Raw genomic sequence first — 24,457 nt, 5'->3', positions numbered from 1 at the left:
GACAGATCTCAAACCTCAGTGCACTAGAGCGGCCATTTATTTACAGGTACGTCATTTAAACATTTGTAGCAACATGTAGCAACTTGACCTTTAAGTTGAAAACAAAGTCTGACAAAAAAAAAAATACGGAAAATGAAAATTGACATGAAAATGTTGTGGTAACATGAGGCAAGTCTTTCTTCCTGAACTAAAAAAAAAAAAAAAAAAACAGCAATACATGCTTATAGAATTGCAGACAACACAAATATAATTAAAAAGTAATACCATTATACAATCTTTAGACTGAACAACATTATAATACTTTATATACCAACATAATATAAAACCACTATCGAAACTTACTAGGTTTACACATTCTTCATATTATAAGCATGCTGTTAATGCAGCTTGAAAAAAACAACATAAAAGGATATGCCTACACACTCTTCATGTCACTGTTTATGCATCAGTCCTTGAATACAAATTACCATGTTGTCCTTTGAGCCTGGGCATTTCTTCTATGTATTCAAACACTTGCAATGAACTGTAAAGCAGAAGCTTTCTTCAGGATTACACAGATGCTGCTTGCAGATCAGTTCCTCATAGCCAGCATGGCATTTATTTCCCAGATGAGATTCCGGAGCTGATCCATTATTTGCTTCAGCTGTTGGTTCTTCTGTTTCAGCTTCTGTAAAAGAAATTAAGAAAACATATTAGAATCTTTCTCATTCTTAAATTGTTTGGGCTACTTGAAAAACTGTAATCCCACTATAAAATTTATTTCTTAAAACAGTCACTAGCCATAGATTTGTGTGATCATATAATTAACATTGACAATAATACATCTGATATTTAAACATATGGGATAATGTGTCCTTCCAAAAATTAACTGTTTAACTATCGTAAAGAAAGCTGAATAAGTTGATTTTCTAGGCATTTTTGAGGGGCTCTTAAAACGGGGGAGCAACTAATACACCAGAGCGACGTATGCGCCAGTGTGTCTAATATTAAACTAATGTACCAGTGCCACAACGGGATTACTACAGCCATGGTTATGTCTCACATAAACTTAACTGTCAACAGCCCGATTTATCTGTTCAGGATCTACAGCATTCAGGTCATGTTGCTAGGTAGAAACACACAACCACTGTTCTAATTAAGTTTTAATTTCTTACTCTCAATATCCTTAGTCATTTTGAATGTTAAATGCAAGCTATCAGACTCCTGACTGGCCTCCTCTCAAACATCACAGCTACACTGCTTCATTTAGTGTTAACACAATACACAGCTGTTAATCTGTATGAATTTCCTTATTTCCACCCTCCCAAGCCATTGATTTGTCAACATTCAAACTGAACCCGCCTCTGGGATACGTACCACACAGCTACTTTGAATGACTTTAATAAATATTGTAACTTGTTCTACATGTCAGTGCAACGCAGTGGTACACTTGTAAAGTATGTGTATAAAATTATTTATAGTATAAACTATAAAATACTCACATGTTTGGCAAACAGTTTTCATATTGTGACCTCCAAAGATTATGAATTCAACATATCTTTAAATCCCACAGCACTAGGTTTTAGAAGCCGACGGTTAAGCCTGACTAAAATGTTATCTTGAGTTGTTTCCTTTTCTTTAGCAAATACATCATTTACAAACAATATCCCAAACAGGAATTTCACTCATTCCATACTAAAAGTCACACTTTCAAGTTTCTTTTCAATACGGAAACAATAAATGATTAATGCCCAGTTTTGTTATACTTGGTGTACAAACACAGATACAGACTGGTTTACAGTTAGATTAGTGTTCCTTAATATCAGCAGTGTTGTACCAACAGGCAATGTTCTTGTCAGCAACAGTAGAATATCTGTCCAGATACTCTTATTTTTTAACTAAACACTATTGTCTATTTTTGGTAAGCTAAAACAATAATACCATAAGCATCGAAATATTATACTGTGGATCAGTACAGAATATTTGTAATAATAAGTAGCTAACTGCTCTGACCCAGGTGAAACACAAGGGACTCTATCTATTCTTCTTTTGAGAAAGATAGAAAATGACTACTTTTTTCCAAATTTTCCTGTCTAATACATAGAAACTTAAGACATCTTGCTTTTTTCAAGTCCAGCTCATCAGATGTTAGTGGGAAAATCCTGTATAACAGATTTTTAATTAAACATGCTTGAACAACACTATCCAAACAGTAATATTAACTTCATTGCCAGCAGCCTCCTTCATATAATTACTCTGCAAAAGTATTCCAGTTAGTAGACTTGGCTCTGCTTCTGGCAAAATTGTTGCTGTAATTTCTACCATGATATATCAAGTCTTTTAAATAATAGTAGTTCAAAGGGCAGGCTTTTAACCCTTTGTCAGTGGCAAGGGGTACAAATACACCCCAGCGTGTTAAAAAATGAACATACCTCATAGCTCTGTGAAGATCTCGGGATATTCTTACATGTGTTTTATCATTAACTGATTACCTCTATTTGGATATCAAGCATGTCTTTGTCTGACTCAGGAAGCGGGAGTAATCTTTCTTCAAAGTGCACAAAGTGTCTTCTGAGGGTTGCAAAAAATATACATATTGCAATAAGAGCTCCTTCTTACTGGCAGAACAGATTACTGAGTGTTACATGAGAGCTAGGGGAGATGCATAAAAGATTTATTGATTTATCCCTACTACATCCTTTTTTTTTTGTTGCCAATAGTCATTTTCAGGGAACTGCATATCTCTGCGTATATAACACATTTGTTTCCATCACTGTATTTGATATCTGCTTTCTTTAGAGTATCATGCTTATTACCTGCTACAGTTCATTCTGACATTTATTTTCATTTTTCATAACATTGCAAAAAAGATGCATCTTTCACCTAATGTACAGTGTCTTGAAAAAGTATTTAGCCCCCATCCCTTTTTTTCACATTTAAGAGTCTCAGATTCAGAATTTGAAATAGATTAAATTACGATTTTTTCACACTGATCTACAAAGCCTTGAGCACAAATCAAAAGAAAATGCTTCTGATGACTTGTAGGATATTCTGACAGTGCAGGGATGGTGGAATAGTAGTGGAAATGGTGTACTGCTAACATTATCGATTTAGCCCTAAAGATAATTTTTTTTAGCCGTTTCCAACATGTTAGCCCTATGCTCTTAAAATGAGAGTCTGTGTTTGTATAATACCATTGTTTCCAGCACTGTATTTGATAACTGCATTATTTACAACACCCTACTTATTATCCCCTACAGTACATTATTGAAAAAAAAAATTGAGTTGCAAAAAAAATTGTTTTTTCATATACTGTAGTCGACCACTATTGCACAGCCTGAGAGAATGTGGCCCAATCTAGTGGATTTTAAAGATTTGATAACAGTGCTATTTGAATTGGATTATATTTTTTAAAGCACTTTCTATCTATCTTTGTTTGTTATGTGTGCAAGTTCTTTTTGTGCACACTTTTCTTTTTGACTAAAAGATAATTTGTTTTTTTTAATGCGTAATACAACTTCATATTGAAGCACAGGCACATTGAGAAATTGTTTGGTTATTTACTAGATTTACTAGATGCTGAGTTTGCATGTGCAATATTACATTTATTTTTGTAGTTTATATTTGTGTTTGTGAAATTTTAAAAGGCATTTACTGTTGATAGTAAGTTTGCACATCAAAATGCTTTGCACATCAAAACATTTATTCAATAAAAAACTGATTAAAAATAATATAAAATACTTTCGTGTAATTTTTAAAACTCTAAATTATAAGTTAACTGTGTTTGTGTATGTGGGGTGCATTTGTAGCCCTTTTCCACCTTCTGCATGAACCCAATTATTGCTACTGAAGGGTAAACAGTAATATACAGAGCAACTGGTCTTCATGGCCACCTGATTTTACCAGCCATAAACATATGTTATTTATTTATTCTATTTTGTCTGCCCAGTTTTTTTATTCCCCAGTCATCTCTCCAATATAGAATGTGGCATTACACAGCAATTCCCTACAACAGCTCAGAAAAACTGAAGGTCAGTGAGAAATTTCCAATCCCATGACCAAGCCAAGCTTCTTAACACTGAAAAGCCTAAAAGTGGATATCGGAGAACTACCAGCCTAAAGAATAAATTTGGGGCCAATCAGATGCCTCCCTGATGGTACTGCATGATGGATAAGTATCTGCCTGTACTTCTCAGCATTGAGGAGACCATTAATTCTGACCAAATCCCCACCTCCATTTGCAGAAATGCAGCCCCAAACTTGCAAGGAACCTCCACCATGCTTCACTGTTGCCTGCAGACACTCATTTGTGTACCGCTCTCCAGCGAACAAACTGCCTTCTGTTACAGCCAAATATTTGAAATTTTGACTCATCAGTCCAGAGCACCTGCTGCCATTTTTCTGCACCCCAGTTCCTGTGTTTTCGTGCATAGTTGAGTCGCTTGGCCTTGTTTCCATGTCGGAGGTATGGCTTTTTGGCCGCAAGTCTTCCATGAAGGCCACTTCTGACCAGACTTCTCCAGACAGTAGATGGGTGTACCAGGGTCCCACTGTTTTCTGCCAATTCTGAGCTGATGGCACTGCTGAACATCTTCCGATTGCGAAGGGAAGTAAGTATGATGTGTTTTTCATCTGCTGCAGTAAGTTTTCTTGGCCGACCACTGCGTCTACGGTCCTCAACGTTGCCCGTTTCTTTGTGCTTCTTCAAAAGAGCTTGGACAGCACATCTCGAAACCCCTGTCTGCCTTGAAATTTCTGCCTGGGAGAGACCTTGCTGACGGAGTATTACTACCTTGTGTCTTGTTGCTGTGCTCAGTCTTGCCATGGTGTATGACTTTTGACAGTAAACTGTCTTCAGCAATCTCACCTTGTTAGCTGAGTTTGGCTGTTCCTCACCCAGTTTTATTCCTCCTACACAGCTGTTTTTGTTTCAGTTAATGATTGTGTTTCAACCTACATATTGAATTGATGATCATTAGCACCTGTTTGGTATAATTGTTAAATCATACACCTAATTATATGCTTACAAAATCACTGACTTTGTGCAAGTGTACCTAGAAGAAGTGATGCTGTTTTGCAGGCAAAGGGTGGTCACACCAAATACGGATTTGATTTAGATTTTATTCTGTTCAGTCACTTTGCATTTAGATAATTGATAAATATAAACTATTAACATGTTTATTTTTGAAAGCATTCTTATTTTACAGCATTTTTTCACACCTGCCTAAAACTTTTGCACAGTACTGCATATATGCAGATTTTACTGTTATTGTTTTTATTGTTTTATTTTCATTTTTTTTAGCTTCACACGCAAGTAAAAATTGTCAAATTTCACATGCAATTTGGAAAAGGGGGTCTTGCACAAAAAAAAGCCTCGGTTTTGACATTTATTACGTTCCTCATAACAGAAAACAGGATCACAACATGAAACAAAAAAATCACTGATTCGCTTGCCAAATCTAAAGCTGTACTTTGTTGATCCTGTTTTATCTATCTATCTATATCCCACACATCAGATGGAGCTGTTTTCTCACTTTCCACTTTAGAAACTGTTGTGCAAATTCTGGCTAGGTGGCAAAACACGCTGTAATACGTATTTCTAACAGCCTATCATCATTCAAACAAGGATGATTTATTTGTACATTTACACATCAATATTACACTATTTGTAAGAACGTCAAAAAATGCTATTTTTCATTAATTGCAAGACTACTAATTATAAGAGTTGAATGTTTTAGCATGATACTGTAACTCTGAACTTGAGTGTGTAGACTGAAACTGCTTTAATGAATGCAGGTTTTTTTTTTTTTTTTGATGTTAAGCATTTTAAATGCTTCCTTGAAGTTTTGATGAACAGTCTGACCTGGGAGTTTTACCACATTCATTCCCCCAAGGGCCGCAATTAAATTGAATCTTGCGGCTACAAAGATAAACTAAGTAATGGGAGCTTGTGAATAGATTATTAATCCAGGCTGTTCCTCTAATTTATATAAGCAAATGGAATGCGATTTATTCACATTTGAGGCTTCTGTTTGTTGTCATAAGAGAATGCCTACAAGCTAATGCTGTGGATCAGACAGCTGTTACCACAATACACCATAATCTATAAACAGAATGCTATTTGCTTGGAGATCTTATTACAAATTATGAACCACTTTTACTCCATTAATTAAAGTGTGCTCGCTCTAATTAACAGCATATTTTAAATGCTGGTAATGAGAAAGGCTGAGGAGAATTATACAACTTGGCTGCACTTTTTTTTTTTTTTGGGGGGGGGGGGGGGGGGGGGGGGCTTCGCATTAATGACCTGCAACATGAATGTATTCATATATTTACTCTGCCCAGCAGATATTATATACATTTGCATTACTGAAAGCAACAATTTATACTGGGATCAAACCAAGAAAATACATTGAAATTCTGGAAGCTGCGAGAAAGCTTTTTGATGAGTGAAACGGCCAAAACTTAGAGTGAACATTAAAACTATTAGGTAAAAAAAGGCATACTGTGAAAGAGGGTTGTGGGTATCCACTGACAAATGGAGAGCTGACATTGCAACGCCACATAGGTGCCCACAATTTATTTACAATATTCAAAAGCACCAGCAATGGTACAGTGCAGCGGTGCGCAAACGTTCTATATGCCGTCTTGCTTACTTGGCATACATTTTGTTGCGTCCTTCCCCACCCCCTAATGACACAAAAAAACACAGAAAGTCCAGATTTAGCTAACTACATAAATGTTAACAAACACATTCTTGCAAACTTTCAAAATTGTGCTTTCAGATATAATTTATAAACACGTATTGTAAATTCAACATTTACAACCAGTCTTTAACTAACATTTCTAACAAATAAATCAGTGAAAAAAATACATGTAACTTAAATCGTCGACATTTACCTAACAGAAAGATCTGAAAAACACTATCGTTCAGCAATTAAATCTGATAAAAAAAAATTTGCCAGCTAAATCTGACGCTAAATGAGCCCATTGAAGCATTTAATTTTGCACTGTATGCTGCAGAGCTACCCTTACACATTCCCGAGAGCCAATGTCTCAGCTTCCCCTGCATACTACAATGCCAAAAGATTCACAGGTGTGAATACACAATCAGAAGTGTAAACAAAAATAAATACAAAAATGCAAAACAAAGCACAGTGGGAAAACACAGCTAGGAATAAAGTTGCCAATCAGCCAAGCACTGCTCCCACTAAAAGGGAGATACCACTCTAGGAACCTTATCCCTGACACACCCTTCATGTACTTTAGTAGGATTAAATATCCCCTAAATGAAACACTATTCTTACACAACGGCGACCCTGGTTTACACACGGCAGCCGCATTGCTGTCTGGTCGACTGTGTCTCGTTCTTAACACACCAAGAAGTGATAATTTCCAGAACAATTCATGCCCTTTTGTGCCTAATTGCTTTAATCATGAGCCACAATTAAGAGGCTGTGCTATTGTTTGTTACGCCTTATAAAGAGAATTAAAATGCTAGTAGAATAACATTATGGGGCATGACGGGAGGCATGACCATACTGTTTTTCAACTGGTTTTGCAGTATAAAAGGACCATCTATAAATGTGTATTTTTCTGAGACGTTCCAATTTTTTGTGGATATTGAAGGAGTGATAACCAGGATTTTAAAATCGAAACTTGTTAAGGACAATCAATTGTATCACTGGTCCCCCTTTTCTTGTAATGAATTTCTTTTAGTTTTTCTTGTTTTATTCTCTTTTTTTGGGACAGATACTTAAATTACAACTGTTGAATTACACCAAGTGGACCACTGGGACCTTTTGTTTAAAACCTAAATAAAGCAGCATGCATGTAGTGCTGCATTTCTTACAAAATGGACAACATAAAAATAATCACAAAAGAGGTCTCTACCTTATTTACCTCCATCACCTCCCGTCTCTCTTCACTGGCACATCGAAACTGGTTAGAGGAGCGATCGTCATGTTTGGAGCCATCTTCTTCTACATATGGTATCAGTTGCTGTAACAGTTAAGAAGTTAAAAGTTACACTTCCAAAGCAGTTGTTATGCTAGCACATGCTGTTCTGTAAGAGATCCTTACAGGGCCCCCATGCTATTTAGCATATTTTACCTCTTGTATAATTTTCCATACGCACAAAAAGCTTATTTCTCTCAAATTTTGTGCACAAATTTGTTTACATCCCTCTTAGTGAGCATTTCTCCTTTGTCAAGATAATCCATCCACCTGACAGGAGTGGCATATCAAGAAGCTGATTACACAGGTGCACCTTGTGCTGGGGACAATAAAAGACAACTCTAAAATGTGCAGCTTTGTCACACAACACAAAGCCACAGATGTCTCAAGTTTTGAGGGAGCATGCAATTGGCATGCTGACTGCAGGAATGTCCACCAGAGCTGTTGCCAGAGAACTGAATGTTCATTTCACTACCATAAGCCGCCTCCAACGTTGTCTTAGAGAATTTGGCAGTACTTCCAACCGGCCTCACAACCGCAGACCACATGTAACCACGCCAGCCCAGGACCTGCACATCCGGCTTCTTCACCTGCGGGATCGTCTGAGACCAGCCACTCAGACAGCTGATGAAACTGTGGGTTTGCACAACCGAAGAATTTCTGCACAAACTGTCAGAAACCATCTCAGGGAAGCTCATCTGCGTGCTCGTCGTCCTCACCAGGGTCTTGACCTGACTGCAGTTCAGCGTCGTAACCGACTTCAGTGGGCAAATGCTCACCTTCGATGGCCACTGGCACGCTGGAGAAGCATGCTCTTCACGGATGAATCCCGGTTTCAACTGTATCGGGCAGATGGCAGACAGCGTGAATGGTGTCGTGTGGGCGAGCAGTTTAATGATGTCAACGTTGTGAACAGAGTGCCCCATGGTGGCGGTGGGGTTATGGTATGGACAGACAAGCTATGGACAACGAACACAATTGCATTTTATCAAAGGCAATTTGAATGCACAGAGATACCGTGACAAGATCCTGAGGCCCACTGTCGTGCCAGTCATTCGCCGCCATCACCTCATGTTTCAGCATGATAATGCACAGCCCCATGTCGCAAGGATCTGTACACAATTCCTGGAAGTTGAAAATGTCCCAGTTCTTCCATGGTCTGCATACTCACCAGACATGTCACCCACTGAGCATGTTTAGGGTGTTCTGGATCGACATGTACGACAGCGTGTTCCAGCTTCCGCCAATATCCAGCAACTTCGCACAGCCATTGAAAAGGAGTGGGAAAACATTCTACAGGCCACAATCAACAGCCTGATCAACTCTATGTGAAGGAGATGTGTCGCGCTGCATGAGGCAAATGGTGGTCACACCAGATACTGACTGGTTTTCTGAACCACGCCCCTACCCCCTACCTTTATTTTTTTAAGGTATCTGTGACCAACAGATGCATATCTGTATTCCCAGTCATGTGAAATCCATAGATTAGGGCCTAATGAATTTATTTCAATTGACTGATTTCCTTATATGAACTGGAACTCAGTAAAATCTTTTAAACTGTTGCATGTTGCATTTATATTTTTGTTCAGTGTAGTAGTTTATGCACTTAAGCTGCTCTTACTATATAAAATATATATTTTAATTTTGCTATGCTAGCATAATTATGTTGGTAAACTTAAGGATGTATTAGGATGTACTAATGGCAAGTATATTACTTGCGGGTTCATGAACTAATGACCAATGAACGCAGGTTTTATGAACAGAGAAGTGGCTACAAAGGCTGTAAACAAGTTTTGTATAATTAAAGCATAGCTATTGTCTGATGTTAGTTCTGGGATTGATAGATAACTTTTCTGCAATGCTTGCTGTTTTATTAATAAAGTTTGTTAAACTTAACCTGTTGTAGTGATCAGATTAATTGGGTTCAATCACAAAATAACACTCAGTTTTTTACACTTGATAAGGCAATGAACCCAAGAGTGATTATGGAATAAACTTACAAGGCATTAAAGTGGTTGTAGTTAACAAAACACTTGCCTAAATCTTACCTGCCTTGCAGTTCAACTGACTATATACATCTCGGCTGTGCAGTTCCCTTTCAATTCAAAGACAACCACCAAGAATACTTTTGGGATATGCCTGCCACAGGTCAGGTATTCACTGAGCATTTTATATCAGAGCTGCCGATAGGCCACTCCGGGGAGTGCGTCCACAGTCCCGCCTTCCAAGAGAACAAACAGTCACGCCACAGAGCTCACTTCCTCTTTTGTCTCTCACTGCGGTAAGGTAAAGTACAAACCCAAACCGGTTACTGACTGAGTCTGTATGAAAGTGCTCGCTTAGGTTTTCTGGAGTTCCCCTGCTTTATTAAAAAAAATCCCCGGAATCAGAAGACAACGAAGCACAAAAAAAAAAAAAAAAAAAAAAAAAAAAAAAAAAAAAAAAAAAAAAAAAAAAAAAAAAAACAAAAAAATTAAAAAAAACAATGATAAAACAAAAACATTTAACAGTTCAGAAGCCGAGTTTGCGAAAAACAAAAAAAAAAATAATAAAAAAAAAAAAACAGTATATATATATAATATTATATAAAAAAAAACAAAATATATACAAAAAAAAAAAAAAACACAAGTGAGGCTCATTAAATAATTAAAGCTAGCTATTGTTATCTGATGCTTAGTTCTCTGGAGATTGAAGATAACTTGTCTGACAATGCTTGCGGTTTTAATTAATAAAGCTTTGTTAACCTCTAAGGACTATATTGATTAAGTGATCAGCATTAATGTGTGGTCCGACTCACTGCTTAACACTCATATAGCTATACTAGATAAGGCCCCAATGAACCCAAGAGTGATTTATGCGATTATATACTATGTATTAAGCTCGTTGCTAGTGAACATAACACTAGCCACTAATCAATATATGACTATAATACGACAAAAAGCCGTTTGAGACAAAAAGGACTTGAACATATTATATATATTAATACACTAAAAGTGATATATGTATATATATATATTACTATATATAGTGTTGTGTGATATCTAAGGTATAATACTTATATATAGATGCATAATAATACAAAAAGTAAAGAAAAAAAATAAATAAAACAAAAAAAAAAAAAAAAAAAAAAAAAAAAAATTTAAAAACCAAAAAAAAAAAAAAATTCAGGTAAAAAAAAATCAAAAAAAATGAGCATTTTATATCAGAGCTGCCGATAGGCCCCTCCGGGGAGTGCGTCCACAGTCCCGCCTTCCAAGAGAACAAACAGTCACGCCACAGAGCTCACTTCCTCTTTTGTCTCTCACTGCGGTAAGGTAAAGTACAAACCCAAACCGGTTACTGACTGAGTCTGTATGAAAGTGCTCGCTTAGGTTTTCTGGAGTTCCCCTGCTTTATTAAAAAAAATCCCCGGAATCAGAAGACAACGAAGCACAGTTGTGCAATGATAATAGCTCAGTTCAGAAGCCGAGTTTGCGAAAAACACATATACAGTATATATATATATATATATATATATATATATATATTTATATACACACAGTGAGGACCGGTATATATAATATGTGGCGGACACTATATATATATATATATATATATATATACTATGTAAATCGCAATATAGATATGGTCGTAATATATATATATCTCATAATTATATATATATAATATATAGCTATATATGTGTGTGTGTATAGATATATATATATATATATATATATATATATATATACACATATATATATATATCATATAGACTATATATATATTATATTACTATACTGAAAAGCGTATGCCAATCTAAAGACTATTAAATATATATATATATATATGGTGACTATATATTACATATATATATATATTGTATAATATATATATATATATATATTATATAATATATATAATATCTGCAGTCTACCTGCCTGGCATGGTGACTGCTTTACCCCCAAAGCTCGGTTTTTGTGTGACTGTATGTTTCTTACTGAGCCTGCAGTGAAAAAAAACACCACATAAAACATGTACCTCCTCCACAGGAGTCTGTTTTATCATGCCCCGCTGTTGAGTTGAGTTCACTGGTTGTCACGGCCCACCCACCTCGGTGATAGAGAAAAGAGAGAGGACTGTCTTATTACTGTTTAAAAAAAAATAAATTACGATACGCGTTGCCCCGGTCATGTGACTAAGGCCCCGTGCAGCACCATGCACTTAAAAGACTGCTCTCTTATTGCCGACTGCAGCCATCGAGTCTGTTTATCCACCCTGATGTATGCTATGTGCTACCCCGGGTTGTGTGACTGCAAGCAGTTCAGGCTAGACACCTGTCCCCAGTACCCTCAGTGCGTGCTTCCTCGGTGTGAGGTGTCTTCAGTGCCTAGGAGCCATGCTGCTTTACTCCATCACTGCTTAGATGCTCTGTGCCTTGGTGCTTCGGCGCACAGGCACTCTATACTCAGGCGTTTAGGTACCCCCGGTGCTTCGTCACCTACAGGACTGCGGACCCTTACTGCCCTCTGTGCTTTGCCGCCCCTGATGCCCTGGTGGTGCTTCGCCATTCAGGGTTTTAGGGGCTCGGTGCACACAGTGCCCTTGGTGCCTCTGTGCCCTCGGTGCCTCAGCGCTCCAAAGTTTAAAACACCCTTGGTGCTTCGACCTTAGAGCCCTCGGTGCATACAGTGCTCTTGGTGCTGCGGTGCCAACGATGCCTCGAAGCAGCACTCCAGTCAGACGCCCTCAGTGCTCGTCCCCACCCTCTGTTATTCGACACCATCTGGACCTCAGAGCATTGGTGCATGCGGTGCCCTCTGTACCTCAACGCAACCAGAGTCACCCTCTGGGCCTCATATCCTCTTTGCACATGGTGCCCTGAGCACTTCGTCGCCCTCGGTGCTTCGGTACCCCATTATTTAGATGTTCCTCGGTCATCAACTTCATCAACTTCAGAGCCTCAGTGCCCTCACACCCCTCTGTGCTTCGGCGCCTCGGTTCCTCAGAGCCTTCTGCACTCACTGACCTCACTGCTCCACACTCCCGGGCCTCAAGGCTTCAGGCATCTGGTACCTTTAGTCACTCTTCGCCACACCCGGATATCGGGGTCTTTTGTGCTTTAGCACCCTCGGGAGCTTAGAGCCCTGGACTCCCTCAGTGCTTAGGCAATCATACATTCTACTCCCTCGTGCCTCGGTATTGACACCGCGTTTTTGTAGTGTAACCATGATGGCAGCCTCGGATGCTACGCAGCAGACTCACTAGGTCTCCCCCATCCTTAAGTTATCCCAGAGCCCCTCACAAAGTATTCCGTGCTCAGGCTCGGTGCCTCTGGCTCACAGCCACTCTAGGGTTCCTGTGAGGAGCACTAAGCAGTTGAGACAGTCAAAACAGGCGCAGGCCATCTCCGACCTAAAAGGACCATATGGCTCAAGTCCTGGAGCTTTTGGCCAGGCAGCAGGCACAGCCTCCTGCTCCGGCCCCGGCTCTGCTGCTAACACCTACCCAGACACTGACCCCGCTTTTGCCGGTGGTCGCCCTGGATGCTTCTTAACTACACCTGGCTGTGGCCGAGGAAGACCAGTATGTGATATTAATCACGGCCTCCTGGGATGGAGGAACAACAGGAAAACAAAATCTATTACAAACCCTCCTCTTGGTTCAATGACTTATCGATCCACCGGATAGCATAAGATATTCAACAACAACATAAAATCAATTGAAAACAACATGTGACACTTTTTGCCATATAACAGTGCAATTACGTAATACAAGCTTTTTTTCATATTTTAAATACAGCAAATTGTCCAGCATCAGGTCATGTAGGCCTATCTGTCCGTTATTTTTGTTTTTTATTGAAACACACAAAAAAATCCACTTAATTACTGTTTGTGATGTACCATACTATACTGAGCTGAATAAACCACTTCTGCTATTCAGTGCCCAACCTCTTCTAGAAATATATTGTGCATTGCTTGCATGTGCAGTTTGATGTAAATAACATGTTATGTAGTATTACTACTGCATACTTAAATGCTTGAGCTGTAATCACAATCATAATATGTTATTCCCTGCTTTATACTGACATCTGCTGGAAATATAGTAACAGTCCCCCAGTAACTATTGCTTAAATATATAGAACACTGTTATACCCCATTTTGCTATTTTTTTCAATGAACAATTTTATAGAAGCAAACAGAAACTCCAGGGAACGCATAGGTATTACACAACTGCACTGTGTAGCATAAGTTTCCTTTAAAAAAAAATCAAGCACCTTTTGTAACTAATAGTAACTAAAATATATTGACAATAGTTTTAGAAAATTGCGTCATCGCATTGTTTGCATTATGAACAAAAATATTTGACAATTGAGCAAACTTGGGAACTTTAAACCTAGTCTTGTCTTTTTAGAATTTAATTTTGCCTTATCTCCAATGTACCCACAGTAACAAAAAAAATTTGTTCTGGCAGATGTCACAGTGAGCAGTTTCATCTAAACATGCCCCCTATGTATAAATATACTGCACTGAGTCAAAGTCATTTTTGTCAACTGCTTTGTGTAATCACCAGCACTTTGATATATAACCGTCAGCAAGTGTTATTATGCTTTGCTTTCTGCTGATGTAAAATGCTCACCGACAACATTAAATAGACAGAGACAATTTAGAATTGAGCAAAAATAAAATGATTCTTGCCTCTGTAGGGACAGGATCCAGCCCGGCACAATTCTCGTTGCATTTGTCATACACTAGTCTAAGCTTCCTGAAAAGGACTGACAACTGGCGGAGGTGTTCCTGAAGCTTTCCCAGCCTGTCCTGGTGTGTGATTGCATGGTACGATACACCATTAGGCAGCTGAAATATTCAAATAATAAAATCAACAATAAATATCACATCAACCATTTTCTCTTGTGGTAAATACTTCGTAAATTAATAAATTAGCTAAATAACATATTAATCCTTCAGGATGAATTCTTTAAACAAACAAAAAACATTATATCATATCATAATATATATATTATTATATATCTATATATATGATATAATATAAATATATTTTCCTATAAAAGATATATATTATATTTATATAAAAATATTTTCTTGCACAACAGTGACTTATAATCATTTACTTTCACATGTGGGGGAGCATATTCCTGGCAATAATGTTATTAAAATGAATATATGACCATATATATTTCACCATTATCTTTTCTTCCTTTGTCTGAGTTTGTTTGACACAAACATATGATATTGTCCAGGCTGATGTCACTCACCTGCATGTTCCTTAAAAGCTGAAAGATTTCCATGGTTCTGAAGACTATATCCTGCACTGTTTCTTGCCCAATACGACAGAGGGAGGCTGTGTTCACTTCCCGTGCTGCCTGTCCCTGCTGCCCTGGAAAAGGTCCTGACGGCAATCCTGCCCCAGCGACTGGAGGTGTAGCCATGTTCTAATTACAGTGTCACCACATCACATATTGCTCCAAGCTAAAAAGAGCACAAGCAAAACACTGTTATTTTAATCTGGTTATTGGTCGTTTTGCCAAACCTAAACCAGCTGAAGACCTAACTATCATTGCTAACCGCGTTTAAATCTAAACGTCTCTGTAATTGATGGAGATTCACAAAGATGATAAAATTGTTGTTCCTGAACCTGTTCGGAAAATATGTGAAATAAAAATTAAGGGAGGTGTTTATGTGAAATTAATTTTGTGATAGAATTCGGGGTAAAATTGTAGAAGGGAGATACAAAAAGTACCCCGAATAGTACAATACGCAGTGTACCCTGGAATGTAAGGTAGGCATTAAAAAATATGGCTGGAAAAAAAAAATTAACTCTTGCTGCGAAATTTAGGAATGAAAAATGACATCACGAGAATGCCATAGCTATCCAAGAACACTGATTGACTGGCAATCAGTTATGAACATAAGAAAGTTTACAAACAAGAGGAGGCCATTCGGCCCATCTTGCTCGTTTGGTTGTTAGTGGCTTCTTGAAGGATCGGCCTCACAGGGGTGTCAGACTGTAATGGTCCCACCCAAGGGAGTCAGTCCCAGATTCCCATTATTTTCTGTTCTGAATGCCCCTTTATTTAATCTCCACTTGTGACCCCTGGTCATCGTTTCTTTTTTCAGGTCGAAAAATTCCCTTGGGTCAACATTGTCAATATCTTTTAGAATTCTGAATGCTTGAATCAGATCACCTTCTTTGTTCAAGCCTGAATAGATTAAATTATTTTAGCCTGTTTGCATATGACATGCCTTTTAAACCTGGAATAATTCTGGTTGCTCTTCTTTGCACTCTTTCTACAGCAGCAATATCCTTTTTGTAACAAGGTGACCAGAACTGAACACAGTATTCTAGATGAGGTCTTACTAATGCAATGTGCAGTTTTAACATTACTGCCCTCAATTTAAACTTAACACTTTTTACAATGTATCCAACTATCTTGTTGGCCTTTTTTTTTATAGCTTCCCCACATTGTCTAGATGAAGACATATCTGAGTCAACATAAACTCCTAGATCTTTTTCAGTATCTCCCATATGGTATTTATAATGCACATGTGTATTGCCTGCGTGCAGTATCTTACACTTTTCTCTATTAAATTTGCCATGCGTCTACCCATTTCTGAATGCTGTCTACATCATTTAGGATGACCTTTGCTGCTGCATCAGTGTTTGCCACTCCTATTTTTGTGTCGTCTGCAAATTTAACAAGTTTGCTTACTATACCAGAATCTAAGTCATTAATGCAGATTAGGAATAGCAGAGGACCTAATACTGATCCAGCAGGTCACCCTGCTCCATTTTGAGGTTTCTCCTCTAATCAGTAATTTTTGTTTTCTACATGTTAACCACTCCCTAATCCATGTGTATGCATTTCCTTGAATCCCTACTGCGTTCAGTTTGAGAATTAATCTTTTATGCTGCACTTTGTCAAAAGCTTTCTGGAAATCTAAATAAACCATGTCATATGCTTTGCAATTATCCATTGTCAATGTTGCAGCCTGTGGCAATGTTGCCCCGCCCGTGTGCTTTGGTGTTGTATGTTACATGTAGTGTGTTAATGTTGGTGTATAGTCATTGGTGCATTGTAATATGGGGTATGCGCACAAGTGTTAAAAATGTATATTTGCATTTAGTCACGAGGCCTGCACAGCAATTCACGTGCAAGTAAAATGTAATAATATGCGAGCACTGGGAATTGCACTTTATTAAGGGGGACCATGAGCGTCCCGCGCCCAGACGCGGGGGAACGCAGGAATCCAAAGCCCGAGGGACTGCTGTTTCCACCTCCACCAGCAGAGAAAGAATTCCTGCAGTTTCCACCTCCACCAGCAGAGGAAGAATGCCTGTTGGTTTCACCTCCACAGCCTGCGTGGAAGGAGGTCCAAGTCTCCACCAGAAAAGGGAGAGTGCCTGCTGGTTCCGTCTCCAGCGTCAGTGGGAGAAGCTCGAGGGCCACCAGAGGGAGATCTGGGACTGGCTGACTGACCCTGACGGTGGCCTGGAAAGAGTCCTCCTGAATGTGATTAACCTGCTGTAGGCCCTAGATGGGGCGCTTTGGGAAACTTGGGAATAGCAACACCACCCAGTGTCCCTCAGAGACATCGCAACCGTGGTGTTCAACTACCTGGTTGCCGATATGGGAGGGGTCTCGCCTTCTCTGGTCTCATCAGGAGAAGCCCCGACGCTGTCTCCAGCACCATTGATCTCAGGCAAGCCAGCAGTAGGCTGATCCATAGGTCCTCTTTAATATTATTATTTTGACTTGGCCAGTAGACGGAGCTACATATTTATAACTGCTTATTACTTGAGGGTAGACCTTTAATTTCACAAAACAAGGTTAGCAGAAAGAAAAGAAAGACAGAAGAGTAGTAGTGAAGGTAGAAAGTAAGTTCATCTGTAAAAGGCATGTCATATGCAGACAGGCTAAAATAATTTAATCTATTCAGTCTTGAACAAAGACGACTACGCAGCGACCTGATTCATGCATTCAGAATTCTAAAAGGTACTGACAATGTTGACCCAAGGGACTTTTTCGACCTGAAAAAAGAAACAAGGACCAGGGGTCACAAATGGAGGTTAGACAAAGGGGCATGCAGAACAGAAAATTGGAGGCACTTTTTTACACAGAGAATTGTGAGGGTCTGGAACCAACTCCCCAGTAATGTTGTTGAAGCTGACATCCTAGGATCCTTCAAGAAGCTGTTTGATGAGATTCAGGGATCAATAAGCTACTAACAAACAAATGAGCAAGACAGGCCGAATGGACTCCTCTCGTTTGTAAGCTTTATTTTCTTATGTATGTTCATTGAAATGTCAAATCTCCCGCACTGGGCATGAAACTCGCCCATTAGCATGCTATATCACTCTCACACGCATCCCTAAGCTTATCTCAGGCACTGTCAGTGCAGTACAGTATACATATAAAGATTTAAAATATTTTTACTCAGGCGCAGCAAGAGACAAGAGACTTGGGGCATGGGGCTTAGAAAGCCACTTTCCAAGCTTGTGTACTGTGTTAACCATGGAGACTACATGCCCGCAAGAGGAGAGAGGAGCAACTGTTCAGCCAATTGTATTGCCGTGCAGGTGCTGGCATTTAGCACTTCAACCAATTAGCACTAAGCAATACTGTGCATGGGCGGGAATTCATGTTTTCAAACTATCAGTGCTCCTATCAGCACCAAGCACTGCGAGACAGTGTTTACCGTATTTGATGCTTTCGCTAACTATGATATCGGATGACAAACTTACAGCGGATTGCGAAAGTACTGACCGCCCTTGGCATTTTTCCTATTTTGTTGCCTTACAACCTGGAATTAAAATGGATTTTTTGGGGGTTTGTATCACTTGATTTACACAACATGCCCACCACTTTGAAGATGCAAAATATTTTTTATTGTGAAACAAACAAGAAATAAGACAAAAAAACTGAAAACTTGAGCGTGCATAAGTATTCACCCCCCCAAAGTCAATATTTTGTAGAGCCAACTTTTGCAGCAATTACAGCAGCAAGTCTATTGGGGTATGTATCTATAAGCTTGGCACATCTAGCCACTGGGATTTTTGCCCATCCCTCAAGGCAAAACTGCTCCAGCTCCTTCAAGTTGGATGGGTTCCGCTGATGTACAGCAATCTTTAAGTCATACCACAGATTCTCAATTGGATTGAGGTGTGGGCTTTGACTAGGCCATTCCAAAACATTTAAATGTTTCCCCTTAAACCACTCAAGTGTTGCTTTAGCAGTATGCTTAGGGTCATTGTCCTGCTGGAAGGTGAACCTCCGTCCCAGTCTCAAATCTCTGGAAGAGTGAAACAGGTTTCCCTCAAGAATTTCCCTGTATTTAGCGCCATTCATCATTCCTTCAATTCTGACCAGTTTCACAGTCCCTGCCAATGAAAAACATCCCCACAGCATGATGCTGCCACCACTATGCTTCACTGTGGGGATGGTGTTCTCGGGGTGATGAGAGGTGTTGGGTTTGCGCCAGACATAACGTTTTTCTTGATGGCCAAAAAGCTCAATTTTAGTCTCATCTGACCAGAGTACCTTCTTCCATATGTTTGGGGAGTCTCCCACATGCCTTTTGGCAAACACCAAACGTGTTTGCTTATTTTTTTCTTTAAGCAATGGCTTTTTTCTGGCCACTCTTCCGTAAAGCCCAGCTCTGTGGAGTGTACGGCTTAAAGTGGTCTTATGGACAGATACTCCAATCTCCGCTGTGGAGCTTTGCAGCTCCTTCAGGGTTATCTTTGGTCTCTTTGTTGCCTCTGATTAATGCCCTCCTTGCCTGGTCCGTGAGTTTTGGTGGGCGGCCCTCTCTTGCCAGGTTTGTTGTGGTGCCATATTCTTTCCATTTTTTAATAATGGCTTTAATGGTGCTCCGTGGGATGTTTAAAGTTTCAGATATTTTTTTATAACCCAACCCTGATCTGTACTTCTCCACAACTTTGTCCCTGACCTGTTTAGAGAGCTCCTTGGTCTTCATGGTGCCGCTTGCTTGGTGGTGCCCCTTGCTTAGTGGTGTCGCAGACTCTGGGGCCTTTCAGAACAGGTGCATATATACTGAGATCATGTGACACTTAGATTGCACACAGGTGGACTTTATTTAACTAATTATGTGACTTCTGAAGGTAATTGGCTGCACCAGATCTTATTTAGAGGCTTAATAGCAAAGGTGGTGAATACATATGCACGCACCACTTTTCCATTATTTATTTTTTTGAATTTTTTGAAACAAGTGATTTTTTTCATTTCACTTCACCAATTTGGACTATTTTGTGTATGTCCATTACATGAAATCCAAATAAAAATAAATTTTAATTCCAGGCTGTAAGGCAACAAAATAGGAAAAATGCCAAGGGGGGGGTCAATACTTTCGCAAGCCACTGTAATAGTAAATTTCTAACTTATAGAACACCGCATTTAAAACAAATCGCACATGTGCATAAACTCTAGTTCGGACTACGCAGCTTAAACTCCGGGTGAGATTTTGTGCAAACGCTGATCCCTACAAGAAAATAGTTGGAACACTAATTTGAAGAAAGTATAATTATGCTACTGCATAATAAAGAAAATACAGCTGCATAAGGATTACACCTTTCTACCACAGAATAGGTTAATTTCTTAAATTCTTAAAAATCACATGAGAGAAGTGGCTTATGAACAGTAAGAACACAAGTTTCTTATTAGGTATATTATTGTAGTTAAAGCTGCCAATTGCCCTGGGAAAATATAAATCAAATTCTGTTTTCAGTAGCATGTGCCTCCAAACTGTACCATATTACTGTATTACTGAGTTAAATATTAATTAATTTTGCTGTTTGAAGTATTTCATATGCAATATTAAGCAGTGTACATTTAAAAACAAACTATTAAGTGCTGGTTGGATTAAAAACTTGGACTACTGGACGTCACCAAGAACCAAAGATGCCAGTCCTTGTCTTAAGCAATTATCGAACAGCACACCAACTGGAAAGTCTCACTCTTTAGGACAGCCAACCCTTGGCATCTCTGTCTTGCATATAAAAGCATATTAATTACCTTGGATATATCCTCCTAAATGTCTGCAATAATTTTTAGTTCAGTAATTGAAATTTGCTAAACGGCTTATGTAATTCTCTGTCAGAAAGCAAATTCCGCATATTCTTATAAAGTATCATCACAGCCTTAACGTGGGCCGGTGCAATTTAAAATGCCAGGGCCAAATTTTGTAATTTAACAAGTCATTTAGGTATAAAGGGTCAGGTTTCAAAGTAAATCACTGTATGCGTAACGGTAAGCACCTGTGTATGGACCGGAATAAATAAAACAAAGTATAATACATTTTCAGTCGGTACACCAGATTAGCGGTCTGGCTGAGTAAAAGTTAGGTATCCTGTTAAATTTTGATAGCGGTCCAAAACGGAGTTCGGATTTGTTTTTGTTGTATATTGTTTGTTAAAAGAAGGCGTGTTCCCACAGGAAAAGGGACACCACGGAACAAAAACATACAGCCACCGTCCTGTTTAAACGCATCTTTTGTTGTGTAGAGTACTTTATCCACCAAAGCAAGTGTTCGGAACCCATAACTGTTACAAGAGATTGTAAATAAATATTTTTTTTTTTTTTTTTTTTACGTTGTTAATGTGTAATTGAATTACTTTAAGCAAACAATATGAAATGTAAGACTGAAAATCGCAAGCCCGTTTCCAAGTGTTGCGTTTGAAATTGGTGGGGGAATGATGCAATACCAACATATAATTTTATTTCATAATCAGAAAAGTGTTTTTATTATTATTATTATTATTTATTATTATTATTATTATTATTATTATTATAAAACTAAATTACATACGTTAAAGCTAGTAAGATTTAATTATACAGCTTTGAACTACTTCCAAAAAATGGTTTGCGAAGAAGATGACAGTCCTCCTCCTGTATGAACTCGGCACACGTTTTGCCACTCTGTCCAAACCTGGAATTTGATTTATATAGCATAGTGCTTAATTAGAAGATGTTTGAAGGACGCAGCGTTTAAAGTTAAGCTATCATATAACCAGTATTTACATTATGTAAACAGTATCATGCGCAGAAGGATCAGGTGCTACTCGCAGTGTTTTTCGGGTATGCAGATGTAATAAATAAAACCGTTATGACGGTGTATTTACTACTTTATTTAAACCAATATATAGTCGTTATAAAACCGCATGCTCTAGTATCATAGTTGTATTTTACATTACCTCCAATTGAGTCCTTTTGTAATGGTCTACAGTACTTTCGTAACTAAAGCAGTCATCTTCACATCATCCAGAGCGCAGCTGTAATACAGAACATCGCGAGACTCACTGCAGTTGCTGAAACGAGTATAAAAACCTACAGTGACATCTAGCGTTGTGGGAGGGTTTTCTGTTCCGGTTCGACTACCGTGGTTTATTTTCCACAGCGAACAGGGAAACCCCGAGGGGTGGTGTGAATCCTGTCCGTCCCAATAATCTCCGAGACACACGTAACTCAATTTACTCTTTGTTCATGTGGTAAAATAACTTTCTCTTGCTAGTTATTCTTCGGAGCTATGAACTGTAAGACGTAGCTTACTGTATAATGCAGGGGTCTCCAACCCTGGTCCTGGAGAGCTACTGTGGCTGCTGGTTTTCGTTTCAACCAATCTCTCATTTAATTGAATCATTTATTGGCTTAATTAGTCAATGTGATGGTTCACGTCCCATCCCTTATAAAATAACAATACCTTTTAACAAGCTGACGTGTTTTAAAGGAATCCTGGGGACTGTTTCTTTGTAACAACTGCAACCAAAACAATAATATTGTATACTGTGTTTATTTAAATAGTTATGCATTGTTTTCAATTTAACAATTGCACAAAGTAGATACGTAACAGAGTATTAGACTTTACTTGTGGGTTTGGAAAAGGCCGCGGGTGGATACCAGGACAGGAAAAAAGGAAGACAAACAGAAACATCAATATTAGAACGGTGCTGAAAGCTCCCTGCGTGTTCCCCTGTGAAGGGGCACATTCGCAGGGAAGTGCGTAGTTTGTTATTCAGTAACCTGAATTGCCCATACAAGTAAAACTACATTAAAATAGAGATTATACGCAAATACATACTGGTTTGTTTGTTAGCATCAGTGTGGTGCATGGGCGGCACCATGTTTGTGCGAGCCGAGCAGTACAATGAGGTGTCATGTTTGTGAGGGGCAGATATTACCTCGGTTGTACCGTAAAGCCTGTTTGCAATGCCCAAGAAAAATTAATTGTTACCGGTGTGTAACTGAAGGGCAGACCATGCCGTTATTAAAGTAAAGGGGTGTTGTGATTTGTAAAAAAAAAAAAAAAAAAATTGCACATTTATTGAAAATGATTCTAGGTAGAATTGTAATATCAAATGTAAAACCTATTGATTTTATGTAACTTTGATATTTATATAATAGTTGCCAACTGTATGTAAATAGATGTTAAAGTTAATTGTTTGATTTTTAGTTTCTCCCAAGGGGGAGGAGTGATTTCAGCCTGGGTATAAAAGGGAGGCCCTGAGAGGGGGGGGAAAGGAGGGTTTATAGAGATTTACTGTTTCCCTGCCAAAAAACAGTTTCATCATCCTGCACTTAACATTTATTTTCTTTTGTTTTGTAAAAAGTTTTTGTTTTTCTTAAAATTGTTTTGTTATGATTTTTGTTCTGTTCAGTTCCTGAACTTAGAAAAATAAAAAGGAGGGGAAAAAAGAGAATTTGCAAACAAAACTGTTGTTCGTCTGCTTCCCTGCAATGCCATCTTTGGCCATTCGGCACATCCGAACAGTCAAGATTAACAGGTGTTCCAGATTTTAGCCACTGATGATGATCTAAAGATACCTATAAAACCTGCTGGATAGGGGCATGCTGGGACCAGCGTTGGACCCCTGGTATAATGTAAAGGGCATACATGTGCGTAGTTTATTAATGATAAATCGAGATAATGAAGTCGCAAATCCCAAGACATGACAAATTACTCTTTTCGCATTTGCTTTTGTAACCAGGTGCAATGTTACAGAGAGTAAAAATACAATTGGATGCAGTAATAATCGTTAAAATAACGAGTCACACACCAGTTTACATATGCTATGAGGAAAATAAGTGACTGTCTCCAGGGGTTTTCAATCTTTTTTTGAACCCTCTGTTGGGAGGTTTCAGCCAAAGTACCCTTTACAATTTTTGTTCGCTGAATGGTACCACAGTTGCAATAAAAGGCAGAATTTGGTTAACACATTTATTTTCACCCTGTTTTATTGAATATATAATTTTGCACAAGTCTGGGACTGACAAATTGCTGAGACAGAAAACCAAACAGTAGGCTTCGTTCTTAAAACTAAGTTAGATTTTTTTGGATGAAAAGGAAGTTTTGGAATCTTTAACACTCATATTCACGTTCTCAGTCATTATAAATAAGACAAAATAGTCAGCACTGTAAATGTTTATTACGTTACTGTTTACTTCCCACTTCAGCATAACTGTGTGCCATTTAAAATGTACAATATCAACAACATTAACCTCTAAGAT

The 24,457-nt window shown here is 38.5% G+C and overlaps 1 protein-coding gene across 2 annotated transcripts; it reads right to left on the bottom strand.

Moving 5' to 3' along the window:
- Positions 1-22,254, bottom strand: med30 (mediator complex subunit 30). Of its 2 annotated transcripts, none has more exons than XM_041245649.1 (5): positions 22,147-22,254; positions 15,191-15,404; positions 14,613-14,771; positions 7,873-7,980; positions 1-667 (listed from the first exon to the last, which is right to left on the bottom strand). In XM_041245649.1, exons 2-5 carry the CDS (start codon positions 15,362-15,364, stop codon positions 572-574), a joined length of 537 nt encoding a protein of 178 aa, XP_041101583.1. In that variant the 5' UTR covers positions 15,365-15,404; positions 22,147-22,254; the 3' UTR covers positions 1-571. The 2 variants fall into 2 exon arrangements, with proteins under 2 accessions (XP_041101583.1, XP_041101585.1); XM_041245651.1 differs by having other exon boundaries at positions 7,882-7,980.
- Between the last annotated feature and the right edge of the window lie 2,203 nt (positions 22,255-24,457).

This window comes from Polyodon spathula, chromosome 3, assembly GCF_017654505.1.
Source record: "Polyodon spathula isolate WHYD16114869_AA chromosome 3, ASM1765450v1, whole genome shotgun sequence".
NCBI lineage: Eukaryota > Metazoa > Chordata > Actinopteri > Acipenseriformes > Polyodontidae > Polyodon > Polyodon spathula.
The sequence above is the reverse complement of the archived record's forward strand: the minus strand, read 5'-3'. Positions and strand labels throughout refer to the sequence as shown.

What these genes read in the sequence shown, in the direction of transcription:
- med30 (XM_041245649.1), bottom strand. Translation starts at nt 15,364, where the DNA reads ATGGCTACACCTCCAGTCGCTGGGGCAGGATTGCCGTCAGGACCTTTT. An exon ending in AGCTTTTAAGGAACATGCAG is followed by an intron (nt 14,772 to 15,190) that starts GTGAGTGACATC and finishes TGAATATTTCAG; the next exon opens with CTGCCTAATGGTGTATCGTA. An exon ending in TGGATCCTGTCCCTACAGAG is followed by an intron (nt 7,981 to 14,612) that starts GCAAGAATCATT and finishes TAACTGTTACAG; the next exon opens with CAACTGATACCATATGTAGA.